We start from the raw sequence: 18,071 nt of genomic DNA on the forward strand, positions 1-18,071 counted from the left end.
AGATAAATGAACAATCACATAAAGAGCTCAGGTCCCCCAAAAAAATCATGTTATTTAGACAAATGGAATAGTTTCAATAATATTAAAATATATATAAACCTCCCACAATGACTCACTTTTTGCACATTCGACACTCATTTCTAGTAAATTCTGACATAAACAGACGAAGAAAAAGGCATGAAAGAGTTTAAGATGATACCAAATTAATTTAATGTTCAATATCCAACAGGATGTTGAGGAACAAGGTGACCAAAAGAGAAACAAATTCACTGGTAAAAATAAACTTTTTTTTGTTGAAGCAATATTTGTTAACACAGCTACATAGTTCCATCACATTTTTAAACTATATGATACTTTAAAGAAAAGTTGAAATAGCAGCCAACAGCGTTGATGGACATGATGAAGCTTCACGAAGCATCATCATGTCATTAGTTTGAGAGTCCACTAGAAGTCACTTTCTACTGTAATAATTCCTTTGAAGAACCGATCTACTGAAGACTTAGATTTTGACTGAGGGCGCCCCCTACTGAACTCCCAAATAAAACATGAAGCTTCATCAGTCTATCACTTGTAAATACCACTTGTTTACAGTTATTAGAGAGACAACATGTTTCTCTGATCACTGGATGTCTCTATCTGTGGGTAACGTGTCAAATGAAATAAATAAATTGAACAAACAAAAAACTCAACATGCTCACAAATTTGGGAGCCTTATCTTTGACCGGACAAGTCACATCGCAGAGATTGAACCTTTCAATTGTCAAAGCAGATTCAGCCAATTGTTAGTATTCAGTCTAATCGAATCCCATGATTCATTTGTGTAAAAATAAACTTTTGGAGACGTTCTCCAACAGTGAGGCGATCAGGAGCTGCTGTGGTCTCGGTACGTACACATTTTAAATCCACAGCCACAAAGTTTAAAAGCTCCCATTCAAGAATGTTGAATTAAAACGAGGACCAGTTGAAGGATGTAGTTCACCTACAGTTTAAAACAGAACCTCCAGCAGAACAGTGTTGGTGTGAGAGCAAGGGTCAGAGCGAGGAGGAGACATGAGGAGCAGGAGATCGCAGCCCGGGAGCTTCTTGTGACGCTGCTGGAATCACCTCCATCTGGTTGTTGATTCTGAGTGGAAAAAAACACATGTTTGAGAATATTCTTTACATCAGTGAAGGTGCAACAGGTGGTTACTGTCCCTGAAAACACGAGACCCAGTTAGCTGGCTTGTAATTTGTTTGGATGTCCCTAAAGCTTTGGCTCTGTACCTGTGTCACTCCTCTGCTCATTCAGAAAACTAACATAAGTAATGATACAAAATGTAATTAAACAAAATTTACAGTGCATCTCACAAGGTACTGCAGATTAGTGTCTATGATTTTTGCTCTACATGAGTTATCTATTTACAGAGAGAATCAGGGACTTGTCTGAAACATCTGAAGATGAAGTTAGACTATCAAAAAACGGCAAATCCTTTATGGTATAGACAATCAATACATTGATCAGTTCAAATATTTATCATGTTCTTTCATAGAATTGTGCATTCCGGGAAGCAAAATCTTAATGTTGTGTTAATGTTTCAGATTATATTCAAACTAACATTTTTCAGCAGTGTTTTTTTTTTTTTGGAAAACTCAACAAAACTACACTGATTGCCTATAGAATTAGCCCACGGTTTCATCAAAATACAGTCCTATAATTCCTGACTGTTTTTGTTTTTCTGTATCACGCAGCTCATTATTTAGTTTACTTACCGCCTTTCAATCAATTTTGCTGATGCTTATTATGCATTTATACAATAACAATGAAATAAAAACATCTGTTGTTTGTTCTCCTTATACAATCATATTCATTTCTTAACTCTTTACTTCACTCTCTCTGTAGATGGTGAACTTATATCCATATATTGTATTAAAAGAAAATCTGGTATAATTCATAATGCAAACAATGGAGTATTTAGGAATTCTTACCTCACACAGAGATGTAGTCACAGATGTATTCAGGGCCATTTTCTGCCCCTGAGACGGACAACCAGAAGTAGATCAAACAGACTTTAATAAATAGAAAATTACAGAATGACTTGTAGATATAACTGAAAGGGAGAAATCAACCATAACCACCATTCCACTGTAATAAAGTTAGATTCTCTCTGCTCAATAATCAATTGATTTGAATGACTATTCCATTAAAAACTTATATCATTTTCACCGTCTGAGGTCGACAAATTATAAGTTTATGGATAAAAAAACAGATTTTTCATAAAGCAGTGTCCATTTTTTTCGCCTCAGTAGGTGGTGCCCTGACACCTGTCTGAGGTGAGTAAAAACAGATTCTTGCATTAAAAATACATTTTTAAAGTCTGTTTCAGAGTTCCTTATTGCCACACCTCAAGACCTCTTTCAGTTTCTGACATCAGCGTGGTCATGTGATTGGTCTTACACCGAACCATGATTTTGGATCAGAGAAGATGGAAATGGAGTCCTTGATCTTCAATCGTGGTCCTCAGTGAGCTTCAAAAATATATATCTTTTATTCTCATGGTTTAATTTTCTCTGTCGCATTCCATGTGTGTATTATATATCTAATCCTATTTTCTATTCAGAAAAAAAAGGTGGAAAAAACATCATTAAACCTCTTAATTACTATCAATCAATACTGTTTATGGCACAGCGCCACTGGCCAGTTCTGAATTCAAGTTAATTTAAGTATAATAAATACATTCATTAAAAAAAATGTACTGATAAGCTTATATGGTCAACTGGAAAAAAAGATATAAAAGGACATTAAGAAAACAAAAAAATGTCAATTCTTTGCAAGTGTGTAACTGCTTTTGTCACCTGCAGGGTCCCACAGAAGTGAAACGCTGCGTCAGCATCCAGGTAGAGTTGGGTCATGTCCACCTTGTGATGGACTCTAACTTTCACTTTGTTGATGCCTGGATCCATGGCAGGGTAGATGGACGGCTGAGGCTGCCAAACACCATCCGTTCCATTTCCGGTAGCCTTGATGGCCAAACCTGGAGAAATATATTACTTTTTACATCACTTGGGGGTTACATGTTTTTGTTAGATATGACTTAATGTTACTGGGTTTCTGCTGCTCCAGTGTTCAGAGCAAATTTAAAGCACAACTAACTTCCAATTGGATGAGGGTGGAGTGCATGGGACATTTCGCAAATTCCTCATGAGTGTCAACAGTAATCGACTCATAAATCGACAGTAAATACTAATAAACAACTGCGGCAGCGGCAAAGATATTATTAGCATTGATGTTATAAACCTTAAAAAAAAAAAGTGTTCATCCTGATGGTCAGTAAGCAAAATGTAATCATGCGTTGCTGGTCCCACTATCATCATTTCCTGAAGATTGAATTGAACCTAAAATCCCTGACATGAGATACAAGTTCTATAATTCAAAACTATCACTCTGAAGGCTCTGCAGTTATCAAATCAATATTTGCTTTCAACTAAGAAATGGATTTAAAATAGATTGGAAGGGGAAAACGCTGGTGTGCTCAACAGCTCAGAGGCAGGAGAAATGTTTGTTTGATGGAGTAAACAGATGATGGAGTAATCGTTCTGTGCTGAGGCTGAAATGAAGGATTCCCTTTGTAATCAGAAAGGATGGAGAACATAGGGATTTATTTAAGGAACGATAGAAAACATTGTGAGGTTCATCTTAACTAATCATTCGATTCCAGAAGCTTTTCATTTGGAAGTGAAAGCAGCTGTGAGGAAAATTGGCACTCACGCAGGCATCGATTGTTGGTGAAGAACTCCACAAATTTATCACAGTCCGGCCTGTTGTTCCCAGAACTTCTGCAGTCGCACCAGGGAGACAGGCTTATACCAGCAGAGTGCTCGTAATTAGGTGTCATCACTGTACCTAAAAAACACACGACAAAAGAGTCAAATGACTATCATCCACTCGGCTGCGTACACTGTGTAATTTTGCAATAATGAATCCTTGTCAGCTTAAAGGCGGGGTGCATCATTTCGGAAAACAAATTGAGAAGGCTGAATTTTTCAGTCCCACCAGTTTACATTTAGACTGCAGCGTCTGTTTTGCAAGTCACGTTGGTTGCACGGTCATAGTGGCTGCATCAAGAGAGTTCTGACATATAAAGCCAGGGGGAGCAACGATTAATGTTATCTGCATCAATAAAGGAACCAAATCAATAATATAGAGAGCGCTAACTATCTTGTATTTCTCTCCCCTAGGATATCCATGGGTACTTCCTAAGCTCAGGCCAGATCCAGCTTTCATATCAGCGGTGGAGGGGTTCAAAATCTCCAAGTACAGACTGTATGGAATGTACTGTATAGGGACTCTCAAGGTCAGCTCACCAGGAAGATACAGCTTAAAACAAGATCCGACAACAAGTGGTCTCACAACACTGCCATCACCTAGGCACTCTCTCAGGACATCATTTTATACCCTTGCACAGGTAGACAGCAAATTTCCGTCTCTTGAATGGGCGTTGCCTTCCAGAAAGGTCAATGCCAGATCCGAGGGACCCATCTTGAATTCCAAATGCTCTTTACAAGTTTGGGAAGTTCTTGTAACTTACCAAAATTCTGAGAATTATGGGTAATAACCCTTCAATATAGACAACATGGTGACCGAAAGTAGGAGGGATAAATCTTGCTCCGCTAGCAGAAGAAGCAGGACCTTCTCAGGACTGTAACACCGTCTTGAACTCTGCGTACGTGAGTCCAAGTTGCGTTAAGAGTGGAGTCGAGTCTTTGGAAGTTTTCTACAATTTAAAACCGCTTACATGAAATTTTGGTCGGCTCCTCTTTCAGCTCGGATTGTCACACACATTTTTTGGGTTTATGCAAGCAGGCTAAGATAAAACCTCCTCGGTCCGGTTGATCGGAACAAAACCCCAACAGGGTGCAAGACCGATTTGACACTTGGTGACGCTGTGAAAATGTTAAGATTGCAGACATAAGAGGTGGACAATTTGATTATTAACAGTGGAAATTGATGGTAGAGAATTCCTGGTTTAAAAAGTGAGGAATCAAATGACAAAGGTCCAAGAGGTACAGGCATAGAAAGGTAGAGGCATTTCATATTTCAGTTTGCCTTAAACTGCTACTGCCACAATGCATGGGTACCTATGTAAATATGTGTATTCTTCCATTTAAGCAGAAATTCATAAAATGACTTGGCATTTTCATTTACATAGAACATGTTATAGGTCTTAAATTAAATATTTGAGCAGCTCTTCTGGCAAACATAGAGACACAGGCATAGAGTGGATGCACTGACTAATAACTTACCAATAAGACCAGTGTAAGAAAGCAGACAGTCGGCATAGTTCTCTCTCAGACAGCCAGACCTCGAGTGGGCTTCAGGTTGACAGTTGCTTAAAAAGTCTGCCAACCTTGACCTACAAAGAAAGAAAATGTAAATGTATCCTGTAGTTCAGCTCCACAAAAATGATCGCCTCTTGACGTAAAGACAAACTCCTTTGCTGTAAAAACCATAGAGAGAGTTTGATGACATGCCAGGGTTCCTTTGGCTTTTGCAGTATGTTAAGAGTCTGGAGTGATATGCACATTTCCGAAGGGCGAAAGTGGTAAAACAGTGACATGCTGATGTACAACACTAGGCAAAAAGCAAGGCAACATCTGGACTGGGTGATTACTAAAATATGATAAGTAGTGCTAAGTACATTTGTATTTCTGTACCAACTTAAAAATTCTGCTTGCTGAAGTAGAACTAGGAAAAGTATCTACCATTGAAAACTGATCCAAATCTTCAATGTTCAAAAAAAAAAGGTGATGACTATATGGACATTTTTCTTCTCACCTGCAAATGTAGTTGGTCCTGCAAGTGTTCTGCAATGATAAGCAGTTTGGTTTCTCTTTGTCCTCGTAAGAGCAGATGGGCACGATAGTTTGTCGTCTACGTTCAGCACACGCTGTCTGATCCCCTGCAGGACAGGAGCAGAACAACATCCCGAAGCTGTACTTGGTCGGGACCTAGAAGAAAACATGAAACGTAAAATTGAAGAAAGAAAATTTAAGACACCCCCATTTAGCGCAGGAAAGATGATTGACATTAAACATTTACTTTTTACGTGTAAGGGTTATTTTAAGCAATATGGATAACAACAAGATTATAGAATATATATCACCAAAGATTACTCTGGTAAGCAATTGCACGATAAGATAGGGCGCCCCCATCTGGGGTGTAAGTACATCCAAACAATTCATACTTTTTTAGAATTGGTCTGATGAAGCTTCATGAAGCAGATTAAAGATCTGTGCTCCATAATCTACTGCCCTGAACAGCTTTTCTAAAAAAAATCAAACATAATTTAAACTATGACTTCTCTTGCATAGGTGATGTTTTAGTACTCTTAAACCTGCTTCACCCATTCTATCTGCTATTGCATATGGATTAAAGATAATTGTGTTCATTATTTATCTGGCACTGTTGCTCACACCACGAGTCCCATGTGTCATGATTACCTTGTCAAAGAACTGTCTCAGGGCCTTGTGGCATTTCCTCTTGTTGCAGACCTCATATGTTGACACTCTGCTGGTACAAGGGTTGATGTAAGCAGAGCGAAACTTCTTACATGTGTCGTTCAGATTGCAGGCTTTGGCAGCGTTCAGGCAGTTGTTCTCCCTTAGGGATGTAAGCTTGGCTGAGAGACGGGAGATACACAAATTATCTGACTAACGCTGTTGGGCAAAAGGTGACCTAAATAAAGAAAATAAATTGATAATCTAAGTTATGTCGGGGGATTTGGTGCCACCCGCACTTATATACTACTCAAAAATATAAACGCAAATCTTAAATGAGATGATCTCAAAGCATTTTATACAGACATATAGGACGCATTTTTCTTAAATAGTTTCCACAAATCTGTGTAGATCTATGCACACAGGTGCTGGTTAGACAGAATAAATATTGGAAGGTTTGAGAAAAATAAACACTACAGTTTTGCATTATTGAGGGGGTCTGAAAACCAGTCAGTATCTGATATGACCAACACTTGCCTCACACAGTACAACACTGTGACATGATCAGACTTCATCAGGTTGTTGATCATGGCCTTTGGAATTTTGGAAATTGGTCGGAACTATAATGAGTTACTGACAAATGATCTTTGAAAATGTCTTATGGTGAAGACATGTACCTTCAATTATGGTCGGTGGGAATTGGAACAACTAACCAAGGAATGAACTTTAACTGGATAAACAGTTTGTATTCTTCCATTTAAACATTTCTGACATGGACCACATACTTAAATTTAAACTAGTGCAGACGAGCTCCGGGTGTAAATGTTAATATTTAACATTCAGGGTAATTAATACGAATACTTTATTTACAGAGACAATACGATGCTTATTTGAAACATCTTAAAATGGAGTTTAACAAGAATAAAACTGTAAATCAGTAGTTTAAAGCACTCAGCAGTGATGATGATTATGAAAATGGTCTGATCGTCTCAGCTTCATATGAATGTGTGGCGCAGCTGCGTAGCACATGCGCAAATTCTTATTACATTTATGAAATGAACACGTTTTGTCTACAAATCACAAATGAACAAATTAGTTGACGTTGTATTTATATAAGTGTGTTTTTCAAGGAGATTCCTCCGATCACGAAATCACATGATGGAAACTCTAGCTGCTTTCATTCTACAGCTTCAGTTTGATTAAACGTGATGTTGTTTCACAAGAACTTCTGTGACTCTCATAAAGAAGACTTAAAGCAATGACGCTGATCATTTTGTTCTTTAAATTAATTAATTAATTAAAAACAAGCTCATAATTCCTTTTAAAAAAATCTGAATAGCGGATTAAAATATTCAGTATAAAAAAAAATCAATGTTGTCTTAATAAATACAGATCATCCGTTTGGTGAATGAGAACATATTTATATGTTTGTGAATAATTGAATATCCACTCGTGTAACTACAAACATATTCAATCATTATTAATAGTTAATGTAACTCCGATGTGAATATCTCAACTGACTAGTGAGGCTGACATGCATCTAAGCAGTATATAAGGATATACGCCAACTAAAAACGTGTCGGAAAGTCCAACCTTCAACACTCTCTTCCTTATTGATACATATGGACTTTGACGTGGAAAAGCATGTCCGCGCCTTTTTTGCGGGTACGACCCCTTAGTACATGAGGCCCAGGTGATTTGTCTGTTGCGCTATACTTTTGATATTGTTTGCCGCTAAAATCACTTAATTGACACTACATATCTAATGTGTTTTTGATGATCCAATTGGATTGGACCAGCGCTCTAATAAAGAAATTTACCAGTGGGCTACTTCCTTTCTTATTAGGTCTGCCGATTCAGTTGGTGCACTAATGGATTTAATTGGATCAGCTACCTGCCAATGTAACTGAAGCTTATCCAAGGTGGCTCAATTACATTTTTGTGCTCATTGCCCAAAACTACTCATTATAGAAAGATAGATAGATAGATGGATAGATAAACTTCATTGATCCCTCTGGAGATAACATAATTGGGGATATTAGATCTCCTCAATATTCTTCTCTTAATCCATGGTGCGAAGTTGCGAATCACGCAGTGATGGGGCATTCAATGCCTCTTTTCTTTGTGAGTTCTCTGATGCATATTCTTTTTTTTTTTTTTTTTTCCAAGGAGCATCATATAACCCCATTTTGGACTGGCTCTTAGTGCTAATAGTCTTAATTAATCAATTAATTGTTAACATTATCGATGTCCGAGTTGGCAAGTTTCTTCCCAAAGCAAATTCTTCGTGGCCAGTTTGAAGCACACACGTGCAATATGCATGATTTTTTAATCAGCATCATAATATGTCTTTGAGGTGGGATGGATACTTTCAATTTGAACATGCTAACTAAAACAGATTTGACCACATTCTGAACAATATTTAAAATAAATTAATCTTTGTAATGTATAGAATTGTGGATATTTGTTTGTGTATAGAGCAAAAACAAAAGTGTAGAAACACTGTAGAAACAAGGTTTCCCATTTTCAAGATGTCCTGTTTGGAGTTGAAATTGAAGAGACCAATAACTACATTTTTGATTGTCTCAGTTAAATAATTGCACTTATTACTCTAATAATGATGAGCCTGTTGGCTTATTTTATATTAATTAATTCCAATAATTAAAAAGTGTTTACAATACAATACAAACATGACACACAAATCACACGCATACTTTTAAAATATGACAAAATACAGACTCATGCTGCGTGTAATTAGATCTTAAAGAAAGGTTCTACTACTCATTCTAATATCAGTAAGGAAATCCTTCATTTGCTGCTGTCAGTCAATAACAAAACAAGGACATTCTGGGATGTCTGACTCGCTCTGATGCAGTGACATCATAAAACATCCTAATTTCATTACTAATGATGCCTTGTGACGGCAAAAGCAATTTTGAGCTTCTGCTCCTGGCCCGTGGACGTGACCACCCTTGTCTGATTCTTCTGTCCTCTGAAAGAATCTGTCTGACATTAGGACTATTTTCCTAAACCCATAGCTGATTGGAAATAGCAAACAACTAAAATATTTGCTGAGTGCTCAGCAACTGTCACTTTCAACAACATTTTTTCTTTTTCCGATCATTTGACAAGCAGGTGGATGTTATCTTCCCAATGGTCTCTTTTGTGTTTCCTTGCTACTTACAGACTTTGTTCCAAGCATCCACCTGTCTTCTGATACTCCCTCAAATACTAATGTTTATTTGAAGATTAAATCAATCACTGAATCAACTTCCTTCACTAACGTTGATTTAATTCTTATTTTTCCAGATAGAAGGACAAATATACCCCAAAAATGATTTTAGAATCTTTTGGAATGCTTCATGCACAAATAAACTGGACATGGAGAACAGTGCTATGGGATGGAGATGTTGGTGACTATTTTTCTACTGTCACGATTTACAGTATGATTTGTACGTGTTACCCAGTTGGGAACACTGAAGGAGTGAGTTTGTCATGGTGAATAAATGTGTGTGGTTGTGTGTGAATATGACATGTGTTTATTCACGCACATGCTTCTCAATCTTGATGATTGATGCTTCGTTTTTGCTTTTTGACCTTTTACTTGTGACACAAATCATCAAGTCTCATCACAGATTTGCTTTATTTTGGTGGCAGAAAAAAAAAAGAAAAAATTTTAATCAAAACAAGCAAACCTTTCATTTCAGTAATTTCTCTCAAACAATTTCTGGATTGAAAATAATAGGTAATCTTAAACATTGGCAGATTCATGACTTTGACCTTCTGGTTCCACAATGAAATAGAGTGGTTGAAACAAAGAGGAAAGTGTGTCCTTTTAAATACGGCTGAACTATATTTCACATGTAAATTAAGTTTTTCTTAGTGCAAAAGAAAAGGGCAAGCGCCTTCCTAGGAAATGTGTTCAAGCTAGTCTATTTTAGCCATTGCCTGAAGAACAAGAAATAACTGACAAAAGGTCAGCACAGCTTCTTTGTCCTCTGTAGAAAACAAGACCTATAGTCCAGTGCTTGTGTTTGTGCCTGCAACTAGTTATAATATATACAAAACATACACTTAAAGTTCCTTGGACTCAAGGCGCATTTCCATTGACCTGGTTCTAACAGGACCGTACCCCGGATGCACGTTTTTTTCTGGTACCAAGTAGTGTGTTGTGGTGCGAAGCAATCACAGTTTCCGAACCTGTCTCAGCCTGGTTCTGGAATGCACAACCAGTGAGGATCATAATTTCGTCGAAAGTCTAAACAATTTGGGGGTGGCCATGAGCAAAACCTCAGAAGGCATGAAATGAAATGAAATTTTACTTTATAACGAAGATGGATTTTACCATGTTGGTTTAATGCTCTGATGACCAGCAGATAAAAACATCCTTGCTTTAGTTGTTGGACAAACAGGAACGAGACAGTCTTTTAGAAAATGGTGGATAGAATGACCGCCCATGGTTTCGCCAGGACATCGAACAACTCAGCTCTAATTTTTGTCTCTTCGTCATAAAGGCGCCGACGAGGACGGCTGCCTCTCCAGTAGCTCCAGTACCTTAAAAATATTACATGTTTTAGACTTGACATTTAGTATTAAAAGACACTTTTCATTTATAACTTTAATACTTGCTTACATCTTAGGTTTTTGCAGTGTGTATGTTTTTTCATCTTACTCTGATTCTTATGTTTATTTATGTATTCTGTCCAGGGAGGAGGAAGTGGACTTGCTGTTGATGCTCCAAGAAACTCGGGAGGCAACATTGATGCGAACGAATAGTGACCAAAACAACCCCTTCAAACAGGTGTTCCTGGGTCTCCTCGGAGACCTGGTCAAGGAAGGAGTACAATTGTTCCACACAAATGGTAATTGGTTGTCATGGTAGCATGTTTCTTTGTTTCTCTCTATTTAAAGCTCAGCGTGTCATTAACATCAGTTTCATTACATGTATTAGTTAATATATACCTTGCACTACAGGTTTCGCACTTATTTATGTTTTATACATCATTCACATCCATATAACATTATGTTAACAGATAACCATTCCTGTTTTTTCTTATAATGATTAACCGAGGAGCCTTTTCTTTTGTTTCTACCTTGACTGGTTTAAATGACAACAATATTGCATTTGAGAAGCTACACATTCAGATGTTAGCCAAACAAATAATGATGAGTTCTCCCTTTTTGTGAATGAATGTGTGCAAATGATGTGTGACAAATACATAATCTAAACAATGACGATTTTGCAGCTGCGACACCACTTTTTAATCCCGCCTACGCCCAAACTCTACCCCTCATTCCTCTATTGAATGGAAACATGCTGCAAGAACTGTGATGACGTCACATGCGGCAAACGTCTTTTAAAAACCTTTTTATTATAGAACGAAGCTTCGACTTAGCCATTAAATGACACTTTATACCATCGTTAAACGTTTTTAATGAAGCATGTGTCTTTCACCCCAACAGAATGTGTCGGGGCTACAAGTGACAACGACTCTGATTGGCCGAACTGTGTCCCGTTCCACTTATTAAACTTACGAGCAATCAATACATTGCAACAGTTTTCGTTTTATAATTAGAACACATATTTATTTGGTAGTTTCTGTTAGTCATTTGAATGTTTATATTGCATTGTATGGTTAAAACCGTGTTATTTTAGTAAAACACGTTTCGGCAAATCAACAGCATCGTCACGTGGAGCTCAGACACATTCCACTGGGTCATCAGACCAGGAAGTGACAGACGGACGGATGCTTGGAAAATGATACGATTGACAAAGATGGTCTATTTGTCAACATAAATGTTTAATGTTTGGTACAAAGTGTCCTTAAATCGCTATGTTTGATTTCGAATCACTCGTAAAAAAAGTTTTTAAAAAGACATTCGCATTTGAGACGTGTGACTTCATCACATGGGAAGTGCCCGGACCGTAGACATGATACTTATACTTGGCCCGGCGGCTCTAGAACTTGCAATGGAAATAAGAGACTACATATTTTTAATGCATTTAGGCATCAACTTTCCAGCTCCCCCCAGTGCCCCCCCAACGAGAAAATGGTGAGTCACATTCACAGGTTGTGTGGGTGGATCCCAACATTGCGTAGTAAAGAGCATCGGGAAAATAATAGCTAGCGAGTTCTACTGCAAAGGTCATGAAGGAACAGTCAAAATGTTACGTGGTGTTGCTTCAACGGCACTGAGACAGCCAAGAGAGAAGCAACACATCCTTAATTACTTTGTTTGTGTCTGCTGGCTCTTACAGTGGATAAAAGCTTTTTATGGCGGGAAAACCTGCCAAAAGCTTCACTTCTGAAGCAAGATGACAATATAAGTAAGTGGCTGTCAAGAGGGACACATTTGCCAGACAGAAGTGGTAATCCGAGCTGTGTTTGAAAGCCAGCAATGAAGTAATATCTATGTGCAAAATGTACTTTTCCAGAGTAAATCTGTCAACATCTCAAGCAAAAAAAGAAGTAACAGCAGGGCCTTACTCGAGAAGCTGGGCGCCAGACGATGCACATCGGGAAGTCTGCTGTTGACTGGTTCATATGGAGAGTTTTCAGGTAAATCATAACCTGCATGGAAATGACACAGAAGTTATTTAAAACATCAAGATAAAACTTGACTTGATTTACATTATTACAGCATGATTTTTTGTACAGGGGTCCACAACCCCAGGGCGGTGGCCTGGTACCAAATGACCTATTGACCTGTACCGGTCAAACCCAAAAGTGAGAGCAATGCATAATAATTATCACCATATAAGGAGAAGACAATCCTGTCCACCTATGAAACATGCTGCAAAAAGAGAGAAACACATTTTTCTGAAGTGGAGATTAAAATTTATTATTGGTGAAGTAAAGTTCATTTTCTTTCTTTTTTCCAAAGCGCAGGGATGTGCCAGATGCCATTAATCATCCAAACATAACTATCGTATCAGACGATGCAATAGGATCCCTAACAGAACCGCTGTGGCTGAAGAGGCTTTTGGAAGTTGGACCAGCTTGTTCTGCAGCGAATAATTTAATATCAACTTAACTTTACCTGTTAATCTTGCATCTGTAGAACAGAGAACTTATTTTAGGTTAAATTCATATTATATTACATGAATCTGGAGGCAGGTAAACTCACAAAAGAAAGACTTGAGTCACAGGAGCATTGATCTCATCGTCTTCAGTATATATCAGTATCAGTTCGCTCACATCAGGAACATACCTGACCATATTTGGTTATTTTAGCCTAGTATGAGCCTATATTCTTTTTTAAAAATCAATAAAAATGTCAATTTACAACAATAATTCACAATCATGAACATAATCTGGATTTTAAACCTGCTAATTGTCAACTCATTTAACTTAAAGTGATTTATTAGTATTTTTCTGAATGTTCAAATCAGGTTTTTAAAAGGCATCCACGTATTGTTCACATAACAAAATACAACATGGATTAAAATTTTAATTTACAATAGTGACAAACATTAGTTAAGCAAATTCCTGAATTTGCCAAACTATAACGACAATGACAAGATTGGAGCTACTAAAGTATTTTTGAATGCCAAAGTCCCATAAATTTCCAACAGCTCACATTTTACAATTTTCTTTGTTTTGCTCTATTTAATCGAAAATAATAATCCTTGTGTTCTCCCAGAGCAGCTGAAGCAGGTTACAGGGTAGAGGGAAGTCTGGGCTTCTTTCCCCTGAATGCTGCCTCTGCGACCCAAGCCTCAGAAAATATATAAAAATATAATGGAAGGAATAAATCAACACATCTTTACTTTGGTTAAGAGGAGGAGGATCTGACAATATTTGATTTATGTTTAAACCATCTGTCTGATGAAAATACACTTTTATATAGATGAGTTGCATGAAAGTAGTTCCTGGGAGTATGGTTTGAACTTACCCTGAAGACTTTGATAAACGCTCCAGAAGATACGGAGACAGTTCTTCTCCTTCTTCATGCCTCTCTTGCACCTGCACTGGAATAACGGGCTCTGTTTGACGGCGTCGATGGCGCTCCGACACTCTCCCTGCGCCTCTGCTCCAGTCACCCCGCTCATGTTGCCCTCTCTCCCGGCCACGCACTGCCTCATGGTCCGGTACTTGGAGCTGCAGCCGGACTCCTTCAGGCACTGCTCGCTGGCCCTCACGCAGTCCAGTCGGCGGCTCTGGACGCTACTTTCGCTTTGTACCGCTGACTGTAAGTCTAAAAGTTCAAATAGTTTATTATTAATCGCTGAATAGAAACAATAGAAAATATAAACTTATAATGACTTTAAAAATGTTTTTTCTAGGTATTACTTACCAAGAAAAATAAATAAAATCAACAAAGTTGCACAATGCATTTTCTCCAAATTCTCTTCAGCTAATGTCTAAATTTAAAAAAAAATTAAACTATCCCTTGAAAACATATCTGATGAAACCTGAGAAACATACTGGTCCAATTCTGGCGCAAAAAATATCCGAATCAGTGCTGAAATATTTCCTCAATTCTTCTCCCGGCAGCAGAATTTAAGCCAAATATCACAAAGTCAAAGTTTCATCGCAACGGAAACGACCGAAACAACAACAAAAAAAATCCAGTGATATGTTCTGAAGAAGTCAAGTGATGTCAAGACGATGGCCAGTGGTCTGGACCGGACCCTCGTGCACTTGTGAGCTCAGAATCTACACGCGCCTGCTAGAGATACGGAGCATGACGTCACCAGATGTTGACGTTGTTTTTTTTTTTTTTTGTTTTTTTTTAAACATAAACTGTTTAATATTATTTTCAAGCAGACGAAGGGAGTAGATGAAATGGGAAGTGAAGTTATCGAAACAGTAAAAATGGTCTAAAATTTCATTACGTCATTAATTACCTTCAGCGACGAACTCGGCAGAGGACGAGGCTTTAGCCTGTCGTGGTGCCCCACCTAGAGGTGACCCGTAGTATAGCAGGTTCGTTCTTCCACATTTACGGTCTTAATTTATTCAAGACAACACATGTTAAAAAAAGAGAGCTGAAAATGATAAATCAAACAAAAAATGAGTACACTTTTCACAGTACAAAACACTTATCTATTTACTCCTGTGTGTACTTCTATCATAAACGTTAGCTTATTGAGTATAGTTTTATGACGTTCCCGTTATTTTGTTGTTTTTATTTATTGCAGGTCATGACAATACACGTAAGTAAGAGAGTATTATTTGTAGAGCGCTTTTCTAGACCAGGGTCACAACAGTGAGAAATAACAGTGAGAAATAAGTCATGGAACTAATGAAAGAGAAAACATGTCACACACACCAATATTGATTGTGTATATATAAGTGTAATAAATGTCAAGTGTGGTGTGTGTGTGGTGTGAGAATGGCTCATATTCTGTGACTGTCACACATAACTAGACACAATGTGGCACTTGGCAGCTCTGTATTGTTTTACTACTTTAATTTAGTTTTACTTTTTTAATGTAATATAATGTTGTTGTTTTTTTTTTTTTCATCTTCACGCAATTTATATTTGGATTTATATTCTTAATTAATTGAGAAGAAATCTCTCTAAAATAGTGCAATTCTCTAGTAATTAAAAAAAACACTTCCCTAAAGCATTCCATTTGCTTTGGGGAAGTGGTTGTTTTTTTTTTTTAACTTTGGAAGCTTCAGGATAACCATGACACAGATGATTAAGAAACTACACAGATGTTTAGGATATATGAGATCACTGAGGAGTAGAATTTACCCATCAAACAGCCTTTGAATAGCCTTTTACTTTCTACTCCACTGGTCAAATTACAATCAGAGCATGAGTTAACTTTGTAGCTATTTAACCAGTTTTTCTTTTCATTTGTCTTTAGTGCCCTACAATAAAAGCTACACTGTACGCTCATCAACCTCAAACACAATTGAAGTAATTGTGACAAAATAAATCGGGAAAACCGATTACTTTACTAAAAGACAGCGCGTTGATAATTGCAAACATCACGCTTGACATACATAGCTCAGTCCATTTATACATACACAATGTCTTTTTGTCGCTAAAGCACCAATGAACGCCCAACCTTGTCTGAAAAAAAGCTCCAAAATGAACAACTCTAAAAAAAAGTTTAAAATCTTTGCAGACCATGTGACTCCAAATAAATGTTACTGAAATAATAATAAATAAAACAAAATAAAATCCACATTTCCTTAAAAATCATTAACAAAAAAAAGTGAATCCTTTTTTATTATTTATTTAAAAATAACAATCTCACTTGAGGGTGAAACAATTTTCAATGTGTGCGGTGATGGTGTTTGTGCCTGAGGATCAGCATGTCGGACTGAAGTTCACAACAAGTACACCTAGCGCTCTTTGAGACAAAATGACGTAAGTTTGACAGTGTATCATGGGGAGATGGCCGGAATAATATTTAAAATGTAGGTTAATGTGTTTCTAAAGGTCCATAATTATTTGTTATTGTGTTGGTATTTTTTGTACTTAATTGCTTATTATCTTTTATGAAACTAGATTGATCGGGAAAATTCCAGATTACATTATCATAGAAGACTCGAACACAAGCCGCATATACTGAAAAACTCAGAAATACAATAGAAAACAGTTGTGTGTTGTCATATTTCGTTTTACCCTTCTGCCAAAACTAAATTCAGCAACCAAAACCTTCCTGATGATTATGCGAATACGTCTGCAGGGTTTTCAAGAATTACATAGGCTGAACAAGTTGGTAGTATAAGGCCCAGTTCCAACTCGTATTAGCCCTCAATCTTGGCCCTACCCCTTTGTTGGTTCGATCGTTGGACTCTAATAGGAAGCCAGTGATTGGCCTGGTGAGGTTAGTAAAAAGCTTTAGGGTGCGAGAGGTCCTGGGTTCAAATCCCGGACAACATTACATACCATGTTTATATTTGTCTCTTGCTTCTTTACACACTTTAAAGCAATAGGTAAACACAAGGTACTTTTTTTTGATGGCTCGTTGGTCTAGGGGTATGATTCTCGCTTCAGGTGCGAGAGGTTCTAGGTTCAAATCCCAGATGAGCCCTTTCTTCATAGTACTCTTGAAAACACCATGTTCAAATCTTAGATTATCCATGCTGATCAAGCTCATCCAACTGATATTACTCATTGTTTATCTTAAATCAGCCCTCAATTGGTCTCTTTGAATTACTCGCAAGTTCTATTCCCAGTCAAACCATGTTGTCATTTTCATTCACACATTTTAAATCTTAAGATTGAAGAGTGTTGTGTGGCTCATTGGTCTAGGGCAGGGGTGGGCAAACTCGGTCCTCAAGGGCCGCAGGGTGTGCAGGTTTTTGTTCCAACCGATCGAGCATGGACATTTTAACCAATGAGAGTTCAGTTGAAACAAGCAACACCAGACTGACAATCAACTGATTACACTCCTTAGACACCTGATTGGTCAAAATTTGTCCTCTTGATCGGTTGGAACAAAAACCTGGACACCCTGCGGCCCTCGAGGACCGAGTTTGCCCACCCCCAGACTCTAGGCCCTAGAGTCTAGTGCTGTGTCTCAAATCGCATACTAGCATACTAAAAGTTAGTATTTTTAGTACGTTAGTGTGTCTCAATTCTTAGTATGCGAAATTTAGTGCGCCATGCATACTAAATTGGCATAC

General features: G+C 37.6%; 1 protein-coding gene across 1 annotated transcript; it reads right to left on the reverse strand.

The window, feature by feature from the left end:
• Positions 1-778: 778 nt before the first annotated feature.
• gfra1b (gdnf family receptor alpha 1b) lies at positions 779-15,069 on the reverse strand. The gene is made up of 10 exons (XM_087793201.1): positions 14,773-15,069; positions 14,371-14,673; positions 12,963-13,046; positions 6,478-6,656; positions 5,813-5,985; positions 5,281-5,390; positions 3,746-3,880; positions 2,833-3,011; positions 1,966-2,013; positions 779-1,123 (listed from the first exon to the last, which is right to left on the reverse strand). The coding sequence occupies exons 1-10, from the start codon at positions 14,810-14,812 to the stop codon at positions 980-982; spliced, it is 1,395 nt and encodes a 464-aa protein (XP_087649327.1). The 5' UTR covers positions 14,813-15,069; the 3' UTR covers positions 779-979.
• Between the last annotated feature and the right edge of the window lie 3,002 nt (positions 15,070-18,071).

This window comes from Callionymus lyra, chromosome 6, assembly GCF_982586985.1.
Source record: "Callionymus lyra chromosome 6, fCalLyr1.hap1.1, whole genome shotgun sequence".
NCBI lineage: Eukaryota > Metazoa > Chordata > Actinopteri > Syngnathiformes > Callionymidae > Callionymus > Callionymus lyra.

What these genes read in the sequence shown, in the direction of transcription:
- gfra1b (XM_087793201.1), bottom strand. Translation starts at nt 14,812, where the DNA reads ATGCATTGTGCAACTTTGTTGATTTTATTTATTTTTCTTG. An exon ending in GATTTTATTTATTTTTCTTG is followed by an intron (nt 14,674 to 14,772) that starts GTAAGTAATACC and finishes TTGAACTTTTAG; the next exon opens with ACTTACAGTCAGCGGTACAA. An exon ending in ACTTCTGTGGGACCCTGCAG is followed by an intron (nt 2,014 to 2,832) that starts GTGACAAAAGCA and finishes TGTCCGTCTCAG; the next exon opens with GGGCAGAAAATGGCCCTGAA.